At 42.6% G+C, this 12,043-nt stretch overlaps 1 protein-coding gene across 3 annotated transcripts in view; it reads right to left on the bottom strand.

The window, feature by feature from the left end:
- ptch1 (patched 1) overlaps positions 1-12,043 on the bottom strand; it is a 62,473-nt gene that overhangs the window by 5,390 nt on the left and 45,040 nt on the right. The window contains exons 17-22 of one of the 3 annotated variants that reach the window (XR_013283606.1): positions 8,885-9,068; positions 6,461-6,741; positions 5,010-5,147; positions 4,768-4,910; positions 1,123-1,159; positions 21-120 (exon numbers count right to left, since the gene is read on the bottom strand). Coding sequence is in view for 2 of the 3 variants with exons in the window: in XM_077522119.1 (XP_077378245.1) it covers positions 21-120; positions 4,768-4,910; positions 5,010-5,147; positions 6,461-6,741; positions 8,885-9,068 (846 nt within the window). In the remaining variant the exon portion in view is untranslated. Of the gene's footprint in view, positions 1-20; positions 121-1,122; positions 1,160-2,288; positions 3,308-4,767; positions 4,911-5,009; positions 5,148-6,460; positions 6,742-8,884; positions 9,069-12,043 lie in introns of those variants that run through there. The other 2 variants (XM_077522119.1, XM_077522120.1) reach the window with 2 other exon arrangements.

Here is a 12,043-nt window from a genome sequence, read left to right as displayed (position 1 = left end):
GGGTTTGTTTCAATGCTTACCTCAGGATAGGGACCAAAGTAGGACAGTAAGACTGGAAGAAGGACCAGTCCATTCAGAACTCCCAAAACTGTTAGGATGGCCAATACTGCAAAGAAATACCTGCAAGCACAATGCAAACATAAGTCAAACTCCAAAAATAGAATTTCAGAGGAAAAAAAAATCTCAAAGAAATAACTAACTCTTTGACTGCCAAACGTTCCAAAAAAACAAGCCCGACAGTGCCAGCAGATTTCGAGCATTTTAACTCATCTTTCAAGGCAAACAGAATATTGTGTTCTATGACTACATAAACATGGATACCACATTAAAGACCATTCTTTCATTAGAAAAAAAAAAAAAGTATGTTTCTACCTTATTCCGTTCTTTAGTAATCACCCTTTGAAAATAGGTCATTTGGGTGACATTGAGCGAAAATTGAGAAAATAAAGAAAAAACAAAAAGGCTTTTTGTGAAAAGATACATTTTGTGCACAACAGTGACTTTAACACGAATATATTTTTGTTTTGTGATGCTATGTTTTAGATTTAGATTTAATGTAAATTGACAACGGTTTTGATCATTCACGACATCCTTGAAAACGTTCTATTTTATCATATCAGTCGTGTTTGGTTGTAATTTGCTATATCGAGCCCATTGAAAATAGATACAATGCTGCCATCTCATAGTTAGTGGGTGTTTTTGATTTCACAAGTTCAATAACAAGGCAGCGCTGCACAAGACGTTGCACTGCCCATTGAAAAGAAAAAAAAAAAAAAAAAAAAAAGGTAGTAAATGTCAATTAACGTTTATGGCGGCAATCATTAGGATTTTAGCATACGTCATTTTACGTTTTTTGGCGGTCAATAAGTTAATGAATAAAATTGTTGACCATCATACAACATAGTTGCATGCAAACATGTTTGTGCTCATCTGAAACATGCCAATTATTAAAAATATGAATAGTAACAAAGAAGCCACGAAGAAAAAAAAAAATCTGTGCAAACCACACACATTTAGACACGCCCAACCACTCACCACACAGAAGCAAACCAGATACACTTAACCCCACCGTACACAATGAGGCATGCACTTTTGTGTATTTGAAGCAAAATAGAAATGTACCTGATGTGTTTTTAAGTCCGCCTAAAAGAGGGTTAGTCTTAAAGCCGCCACGGAGAGAAAAGAAAGAGGAAGCATAATTAGCCAGCGCAAGTTAATTCAAAAAGTGATGGGCTGCAAGGGGATGGGGCGGGGTGCGGGGGATGACTGGGTATAAGGGCACTCTCGCTCGGGTGTGTGCGTGTGGTGTGTAAGCAAAACATGGAGAAAACAAAGCAATGAGGAATGTGAAGGGAGGAGGCGTGGGGTAAAAGATGGGCGATGAGGGGGCCTCTCTTAAGCAAGTGAATGGAGCGAGGGGTATATAGAATTTAGAAGCTAGAACAATTTAGTGGAGGAAGAAGGGGATCCCCCCCCCCACCTCAACCACCCAATATTCACCACCTCCATGGCCCCACTGTCTTTATTTCGTTCCCTCGCTTGTCTCCCTTTTTTCCAAGCTAAGCCCCTGTGAAATTCCCGGGACGCTCCACAATCCACAATCCCCTCCATCTAATTAAATCTCCAATCTATCAGGTAAGAAACGCTGCTCCCACGTCTCTTGCTTAATGTTCGTCATTAGTTGGAGGTCTCAAGGCACACTTGGACCGTAGACCACTTCACTTCTCTACATACGGAACCCAAAATGCAGCTGTGCCTTGAGATGAGACTCATTTTGTGACCATGCGTATCTCAAGTCATCATTCTACATTGAGATGAATGGTAATGCCATTAATCCGTTCCAGCCTCGCCCCCCACCCCATAAAAAAGATGCAATAATGTAGGACGAAGAAGAATTTCTATGGCCGATATGGGTTATCGGCTGCCGTAGTATGGCCGTTTTACAATCAGGAACTAGAAATTAGAATAATTGAAAATTGCAATTAATTTAATAGAATTTTCAAGTGGAAGTCAATTCACAGAAAAAAAAAAAAAAGTCTTGATTTTTCTTGAAAATTCTACAGTATTCTGATTAATATTACGTTACCAGCAGTTTTTATCAATATCAGAAGGCGGTCATTTTGCCACTTGCTGTCAAGTGAAAATGACATCACAGTTGCTCAGGTAACAACCAATCGCATCCCAGCTCCAGAAAACAGGTGAGCTGTGATTGGCCGTTGCCTGTGTCCTGAGCAACTGTGATGTCATCTTCAATCGACAGCAAGTGGCGAAATGGCTGCCCCCTGAGATGGATAAAAAAAATGGCTGGATTTTGCTTCATAACTCATATTCCACGAATGTAATATTAATCAGAATGTCAAATTTAGACTAGTGAGGTCACATGTGACATATATTATTGTCAAGAAATGTTTAAGGTTGACTTTCTTTTAAGGAAAAATTAAATTAAATTACTGGTATTGGTACTTGGTATCGGTATTGGTATTGGTGACTACTCAAGGCTACTCAGTACTTGTACTGGTATTGGTTTGGGAGAAAAAAAAGTAGTGTGGAACTTCCCGATTTTCCAGAGAAAAAAATAAATACTGCAAATGACGGCTTAGTGAATAGTGGATCTTAAATATGTGGGGCACTACTGTAATCCAAACTGCAATTATGATTGTGGTCCACACCATGTGTGGTAAAGGCTACATCACCTTGAGGGCGCGCACACGCGTACAAACTCGCGTCCATGTGCGGCCCACATACCGGGGCCCCGTGCCCCCGACGAGCTGTTTAGAGTGAAAACATTCACAGAGCTGACGGAAGAAAGTCAGGGAAACACTCCCAGCAAGAAAATACGAGCGGGGCCTTGTTGTTACTGCGCCGTCTCGGGGCGCTGCTTTGTTTGCTCACACAACAGCAGAACCTTCCAAATGGAGGCCCAGAAAGCAGAACACGCCGCTGGAGGTGAGGTGAGGAGAGAAGACGTGTCGGTGAGGCCTCCGCTGGGTGCACGTGTGCGCGCGTCCCGGCTGGCAGGCACGCCATCGTTGACCCTCATGATTACAAGGTCAGAGAGCAGGCCGGGGGGAGGAGGGCGGCGTGGATGTGCGTGCATATGGAACTCAGTGCTGCCTTTTCTTAAAGGAGCAGGCCGCGCAAACGACACGGCCAGCCCGTGTTGCGGCTTCATGCAACCATACGCCAATGTGAATTACCATCTGAGCTCACTGGAAACTTTTCATAATGCTTTCTGGACGTGCGAACGTATAGAACGGCGCCTCATCTTCGGCGTCAGTTAAAGCCGCTGCCTCTGCAGACTCCGTGCCTACAAGCGCGCACACACACACACACACAAAACACAACACCAACACAGAGCCCCCACAGTGTGTCGGCTTTAATTTCCACTTCTCCGGGCTTTCCACAGCTGCACTCTTAGCCCCCCCATCCAGTGCCTCCTCCCTCCACACCCTATGCTTATAAATGTCTAGCAAGGGTTGTTAAAACTAGCTGAAAGAGATTTCAAAAGCCAGAGGACTTTCCTGCTCTTCCAACAACCCCCTTTCATTTTGTGTGCCCCCTTTACTCCCTCCATCCTTCCTTCTAATTGACCTTCAAGTCGTCATCTGTCCTCTGGGTCCCCCCCGCACATGGCGGGTACAGGAGACACAAAAGCCCCATCACCTCAGAGATGCGCAGCTATACACATTTCTACTGTCAACGTGAGCGACCATAGTGGTATGGTGCATAAATTGAAAGTAGAGCCTGTCACTATCGAATATTTTTAGAATCAATTAATCTATCAATTATTCTATCAATAATTCAACTAATCTGATTATTTTTAATTTTGTATTAAAGTTTATTACGAAAGCATTTTATTAACCAATAATTGTTTTTATTTCATACTTCGTATTCGTACAGGGATTTACCAGTTCTATCATTGTTTTCCAAAGTAATAACAGATGTTTGCAAATGTCTTATTTTGATTAAACACAGAAGAAAGAAAGAAAGCCTTCTTTGATGGAGGACAATATAATACAGTGAACAAATACTGTTGCTCTGCTAAAATAAGAGGATTAGGACAATTTTGAATAAAAAAAAAAAATGCTCCAAAAAATTACTCAATTATTAAAATAGCTGTTGATTAATTTGATAATCGCTTACTTGTCGATTAATCCTGAAAGCTCTAATTGAAAGGTGTGCTCCAACTTCCCATCATCTGAGTGTCCCACCCATCTTTTGGGTGATTCATACAGCTGAAAAAAATAATTAAGTATCGATATGGTATCGGTATCGGCCGATACTGCAAAGCTGGGTATCGGTATCGGTGGCCAAAAAACGGTATCGGAACAACACTAATGTCGATGGAATGTGGGAGGAGACCTGAGTACCCGGAGAAGACCCATGCAGGCATGGGGAGCCACCCAGGAAGCCCAAGCCTGGACTCGATCTTGCGTCCTCAGTACTGGGAGGCGGACGTGCTAACCACTCACCACCGTGCCACCCCAGTATAATACATACTCAATGAAATACAAAAAAAGACTGATGCAACCAAGTTACTGTCACATTTGATCTTCAGGTAGCTGTTAGAAGAAAGAGGATTAGAAGGGGAAGGGAGGGAGCCTCATGCATGACCGGCATCTCGGGTAGATTCCAGGGTGACATGCAGGTTGAGGCATGGTCTCAGTGGTCCGCTGACGCCACACAGACCCCGATAAAGCGTTCCATGCAGGGGCAACCCTGTCAGCTTATAACGTCCCGTATCCAGAAGTGTTGACGTGCGCTCACCTGACGATGAAGTCGAACTCGGAGCCTGCGAGCATCAGAACGCCCAACAACGTTGAGAAGGCACCGTCAAGCACCGGCGCAAACATGTGCTCCAGAGCCAGCACTGCCCGCTTGTGGCGGTCCCCTATGGCTGTCAGGAAGGCCTTCAACACACATAAAAACACATTTTTATCTCACATTCTTGAGCGCCCGGCTGGCCCGAAGCACGTCGATATGCACAAATGTGGAATTTAAGCGCGTACCAGCGCCACATGGACAGTGAACTCCACCCCGATGCCCACCGAGGCGATGAGGATGACCACAGGGACGGCGCTCAGCTTGATTCCCATCAGCCCCATGAAGCCAAACAGCTCCACTGTCATGAGAGACAGCACCAGCACCTGCAAAAGACAGATGCCGTGCTATAATATATGGGTTTGCAAAGATTTGCTTACACATTCAGTACATGCATGAGGACTTCTGTGTGGTTGAGCTGCGGAGACAGATGAGTGTACAGTATCGTCTTACAGATGTGCTACAGTTAGTAGTACCAGCACATGTGTAAGAAATGTGTGCGTCTGTGCGGAGGCCACAGAGAAGAGAAGGACATAAGCTTGGGCTAAATGCCATTATCAGCTGACAGGTGTCAGGTTACGTGGGGCCCGATCTTTTGAAGAAAGTGGGCAAGGGAGGAAACTTTATGTGTGATATATATATATATATATATATATATATATATATATATATATATATATATATATATATATATATATATATATATTGTTGTCAAGTACAGATAAAGATATCATATATAAAAAAAATTCATTCATTTTGGTGATGGTTGAATCTGAGACCTCTCTATAACCTGTCCTTTGGTGTCGTTAGTAAAACTGGACGGATGAACATGAGCGCCCTGCCTCCCTTCCCAGTCCAAGGACTCAGGTGACCGGGACGGCTGCCTGCCATAACACACATCCCACCGCCGGTGAGAAAAAACAGAGCAATATGTGCATATGTGTTTGTGTGTGAATTATGTCCTGGTGCTTTTATGTGTTCAGGTATACAAACGTTTGCATATTCTGTGGAAACACCGCCACGGACAGGAAAGAGAGGAGGAGTCTGGTAGATGGAAATAAAATCAAACATTTTTTTATAGGTTCAAAAGTTGGGAGCAACTTTGCATCCTTTCCCCATCTATTTAGTGTCTGGGAGTGTTAGAGTAGACTAAACAGCACAAGATAAACACTGGTGGACTGGGCCTACAATAACACTCAGCAGATGCGTCTTCTTCCCTTCCGCTCTTCTGCTGGAGATGCCCTCTGGACCACACAGAAAACGTCCCAAAAATATATGGAGGGGAAGGAAATCTGCCAACTTAAGGTTGCTGTCTCCACATTTGAAAAATTCATCATCATTTTGGCGCGACCTTCTTGCTGGTTTTCAATGGTCATCTTTCAAACCCAGCACAACTTTGTGCCACATTTTATGCAACTTTGCAAGTGGCGAGTCAGAGGAAGAAAGTTCCAGGTAAACAGATAATGTTGTGTTTTAAAACATGAAAACAAAGAATAAAAATATGGAAGGCTATTGGTTTGCGAAGAGTTGAAAATCATCTTACAACAACATAGCCTGCCTACAAAGTGTATCTTTTGGGCACCACCACTGCTTATTATTATTTACCAGCATGCAGTGTGTTTGCGTGCGCAGTACTCACAATGACGCCGGCAGTCCACGGGTTGAGCAGGAAAAGGGCACAGACCAGGAAGGTGCAAGCAAGCACCACGCTGATGGAGAGGAGGAGCCAGTGGCGAAGACTGACGTACTGCTCCCAGAAGAGGAAGGGGTAGCCGTTGGGGTAGGAGGGCAGACCTTGGCGGCTGTAGTTGCCGCAGATGGCCCGCACGCTATCGATGGCCTCCACGAACTGCGGCGTCTCCCGGAGCCCGTTGAGGTAGAAGGGGAACTGTGCGTATTCGATAGGCTCAGCCGCCGGGACTAAACAACAGAAAAAGGAATACGAGTTTTAACCAGAAAATGCAATTTCAGTAGAGATTGTGTGTGAATGCTGAAGAGCTGACTCTGAACTCAAATTCCGTAGAATGAAATGAAATGTGGCAAATTAAAAATTTTAAAAGACCCACATAATTATGCAGTGGTACTAATAGTGACAAATGGTTAAAATCGGCGCTATTGATAAGTATTTCACATCTTGCCCGTATTTTGGTACTACTGTATATCTAATGAGAACTGCTCAAAGGCTAATATGCTGACAACAGCCATGGTAACGTACAGTGCAACCTCAGTTTTCCAATGCCCTCATTTCCCTAACAATTATTGCATATTAATTCCATTCGAAACATTTCATAATCTTTGTAAAATGCGGTCAACGGACAATCAAGGAGTATTTCACAATGCAAGCTTTTATGAACAATATGGGTGCATAGAAACGTGAAAGGATTCATTGGATTTATCATAAATACTGGACTATAAGCCGCTACTTTTTTCACTTACATTCCACCCTGCGGCTAATACAACAGTGCGGCTTATCCACCAAATCAAGAGGGGGCGCACTATATAGGAAGAGCAAGAGCGCCAGGCAGAGTAAATGTGTGTGTGTGCGTGCGTGCATGTGTGTGTGGTGGGGGTGGATGGAACAGTGTGAAACAGAGCTCCATTGAGTCCAAGCCAGCTAGTCTGTGGGCCAGCCAGCCTAATGAGGGCCTATCAGTTCCAGACACAGCCGAGTGTCAGAGGTAACGTTGATCCACTGCAATTGCAATGTCACAATCAGCGCCATTACCAAACCCTAGTCGAAGTGATGCAAAACATAATAAAAATATGTCATGTATAAGCTCAAGAATATTAACTGGGTCCCCGCCTGTGTGCTTGCGGGGGTCAGACAGGCGGAGTCCATTATAATCTCAACTATAAAATCCTCTCTTCTCAGAAACTTCCTGCTTGTTATCCAATTGTGCTACCCGACCTCATTATCCAATCATTGTCCTCCCCCACGTGGAGCACTTCCTGATCTCAAATCACTGGGTGGAATCAAACAACAACACGAGCGGATTACAGTGCACGTGTGTGGCAGGGAACGAAGTGTAGTAGCTTTAATTATGTATGCATGTGTAATGACAGGGAGCCCCAGCGCTAGCATGGATTACAGCGTTGGTGGCGGCCAGGCATCATTATGATGACCACAGAGTGTCAGAGCGTCTTGGTCTTCGGCCCGGCAACCTGAGCCCACGCTACATAAAAGGACACCCGCACACAGTGCCAGAGTAACGTTTACTACCTCACTAATGGCTGAGACTGAGCAGACAACCCTAAACCACAAGACATAAACCCTGCTCAATAAAGCCGGCAATATTAATCATTTAATCGACAAGTAATTGATTATCAAATTAATCGACAACTATGTTAATAAGAGTAATTGTTTAGAGCTTTTTAAAAAATTTTTTTTCCATTTTATTATTTTTTATTTGACTTTTGGTGCTTTTTGTAATACACGTCAATGCAAAATTTAAATGAACCAGATTAGTCAATTACTCAATTGAATAGTCGATAGATTAATCAATTATAACAATATTCGATAGTGACAGTAGCACTGCTCAACATGCAGCAAACATGAAGAAGAAAGACTGAAATTATGTTTCCTCTATGAGCGTTTACGTAATAATTGAGGCCTTTATCTGTATAAATTTATGTTTATTATAACCGGCCTTCTATTTTCAATAGTGCTTCTCCTCATTAGGTTTGTGGGTGAGCTGGAGCAGTTTCCTGCACACGATTAAAGATGATCTTACGTTATGTAGAGGAAGAATATTCAGGGAGGATTAGTTGTTAGACTGACAAGTTGCTCCACGATGTTATGTACATGATAAGTATAGCATTCCAAAATGTGTCTTTTTCCCAACAGTATTTGTTATTCTTTATTTATTCCTGAAATGTGTATTACAGTCATTATAATGCCTATCACAGTGATGTTTAAACAATTTTTGCAATGGTTATAATGTCCACTGCTACAGTACATACAGTATGGTGGTATCAGTCAGCTAAACAGTAATTATGGCCATCCATTGAAACCATCTGTTCTTTTTCTCAGAGGGAACCATTGTTACAGTATTTTGTGACTTACTGCTGAGGCGCGTCTCGGGCATGGAGTCGGTGCGGTCGTGGAGCCACTCGGGAGGATGCGGACGAATATTGGCCTGCGACGCGGCATAGGCCACCGGGTCGTTGCTGACCCAGGCCGTCAGGTAGATGTAGAAGGCTCCGGGGTTGATGATCCCGTCGGCGTCCACAAGCCTGTGACGCGTCAGCTGGCAAAACAGATAAAGCAATTGAATCCTGTGTTCGTATCTTTTGACAGACACTAACTTACAATTCGGTGTTGTTTTATGGGAAATTCTAGTGGACATGAAAAAATATTGAAGCAAGGAGACGTGCCGAATTGAAAACACTCTATGAGCGAGTGTGACCACAGAAATGCATATTTCAGCACATGCATGAGGGCAAGAGGATGAGTGAAGCTTTCAAAATAAGAATCAAATATTAGTTCATCTCTCTTTCCAACGGACAGATGGGGGGGAGACGCCTAGCTGGTTTCACTTGAAAATTCCCGTACTCGTCTTCACCTCTTCCAAGAATTATCATGCTGCATTAAAACATGGAAAGACCCCAATATTGGTCAGGGCCATTTATTTTCTTAACTGTAGATGAGGTGAGGTCTTTATTTTTATGCAATGTGATTTCCCGACACAACACTAGCGTGCCCATGTGCAAGTCTACAATTATTACTACAATTATTCCTACTCACTGTGCCATGGGCACAATTGTATTATTATCCAATCCCAATTTTTTTCCCGAAAATTATCCTTTATCTACAACAAATGCATCTTTGTTCGTCTATCAATGCCAGTGACGTTGTAATAGGCAGAACAATTAAATGCTCTTCCACTAGATGGCAGAAGATACAATTAACCTGTGTAGCCACCTGTTGCCATTCATGCAATAGAATAATAGCTTTGTGTTCAACTACACATGCTCAGATTTCACACTAACTTGTTATCCTGTGAGTACATTTTTTGTTGCCAGGATTTTCCAGAGAAAAATAGGTTGGAAAACACTGGACGACAGGAACACTAATTGTTCATCATCTCAACTTAATAAAGACCAGGGAAATGTAATGCATTTGACCCACCATTTGCCGTATATGATTAGGAAGGTAGATGCTGATGTCTTGTTAAGAAATGGGCTCATCAGCAGTGTGTGTGAATTGATTAGGTTATTAACTGTTTTTCCTGCTAGGAAAAAGGAGACTCCTATTTGAGATTTTTTATTTTTATTTTAATTAAGCCAAATCAATTCCATAAAATACTGTTTTGATTTTTCTTTTTTTATTTTTCACGATTCTGTTACTTTGTTGGCAGTAAGTGAAGGGGCTCATGTTTCTGGCCTCCCATGTGGAAGCAAAGGACTGTAACCTTGCATTGGGAGTTAGAAGCTTTATTATACATTGCTCTGCCACTCTCCCTTCACTCAGCCGTAAATTGCTCTTTCTAGGAAGGAAGGGAAAGGTCTGGCGGGTGAAACCATACTAATGGGCTTGGGTCGATTTTCTTTTCGATTGTTTGTGGAAAAAAAAATGCTTGAGTTAGCGTAACAATAAAAAAAAATGGCTGGAGTCCCTGAGCCCGTCTGTGTGTAGTTAACCTGGTTGTTAACACTGAAGGAAATGCCACCCAGCAAATGGAGGAGAGCAATAAAAATAACACGACATCTGTACAAATGTTGCCTGTGCTTGCTTCTCCTGACCCCATACGCACAATACCCTGTGCTATGGATACAATCCTCGCTTCTGATAGAAGTAACTCCTTAGTCAAAGCAAAAGAAATGCACACAGAGCAGCGTGAAATGGAACCTGTGCATTTTGACTTCCGTGGTTGAAAGGGGATAAAGTAGTGGTGCATTAGTTTGTGCATTGCCAAACAGCAATATGGGGAAACAAGAGTCTCCTGTATGGAATTCTTGGTTAGGACTAGGAGACACATTTTACCCAAGGACTTCAGCATCCAGAGACAACAAGAGACATCAAGGGAGTTAAGCTAGTATGAATGCATAAGTTGGGATGCAAACAAACAGGGGAATGTGGTTCTCCTCGATGTACTTCTTGGTTATGGAGACTTTTTTTTTTTTTTTTTTTTTTTTTTTTTTAACCTGACATGATACCAAGGTTCACTGCCAAAAAGTGTAGAGTATGACACAACTCGAAGGTAAGCTAATGCTAGAATGGGGGTTCATTTTTGTCCAATGAGCAAGAAACTGTGATCACCCACCAAGTCACCCGTTTGGTATTAACACCTCCTTTCTAGGAGCCATTGTCAGAAGTTTGCATCTCTGTGCTGCCAAAGGAGGAGGCATGATTTTAATCCCACTGTGTTGCTATCCGGACCTCCCACTGAGAACTTAGCTGCTGTCATTTCCTCTCCAGTTCCGCACTGGATATAAGCTTATTTGAGTAGAGGTATTAACTCAGCAGCATCTCAGACGCTGATCAGCAACGATGTTGAAGCCACTCTAGAAAAGATACAAACTACTTAACAGGACAATTACAGGAATGGTCTTAAACTCACCCAAATACAGATCCCAAACTACACGTTATGATTGGAAGTTAGTTTTGTTTCAAAAAGATGTTGGAATAATAAAAAGATGGTTGCAAGACGACCACTCTACCACTGAGCCACGCCACCCCAAAATCCAACATACTGTGGAAATTGTTTTGATATTTTCAGAGGTTGAAGTTTCCATGAGTACAGAAATGCATGTGAATTCTGGTGACGATTCATAGCATTTTTGTGTCATTAAGCGACGTTTAGCTTTTGTAACAACTGCAGTTGTGCTCATATACCTCACCACCACTGCAATGTAATTTTCACCAAGCAATAAAGTTATGTGCTGCTTATCAAAAGCTGACACTGGTCTGTCCATCCAACTAGAGTGAATGCAGTTTTGCTTACATTTTGGCTTTGTCATCATAGCAAGTGTGTCATACACATAGCGAAGGATAGTTCCAGTGCATGGGTAGCATTTCAGGCATGATGTCTGGCTGGCACTTAAAAGTGGCTCTGGATCTTCACCCAACCTAACTTATCATGAAACCTGTGAATGAAGTTGGTGTTGGGGGCAGTTTATATGTAAATTAAGCATACTGTTACAAGTGTAGAATGCCTCGCTTTGAGACATATTTACACAAATAGACAGTCAACCAAAGATTGACTTGGTTGCTTAATTTCTC

The sequence above is a fragment of the Festucalex cinctus genome, chromosome 5 (genome assembly GCF_051991245.1).
Source record: "Festucalex cinctus isolate MCC-2025b chromosome 5, RoL_Fcin_1.0, whole genome shotgun sequence".
NCBI classification, from domain to species: Eukaryota; Metazoa; Chordata; class Actinopteri; order Syngnathiformes; family Syngnathidae; genus Festucalex; species Festucalex cinctus.
Note: the sequence above shows the minus strand (reverse complement) of the source record. Positions and strands in the feature narration are given on the sequence as shown.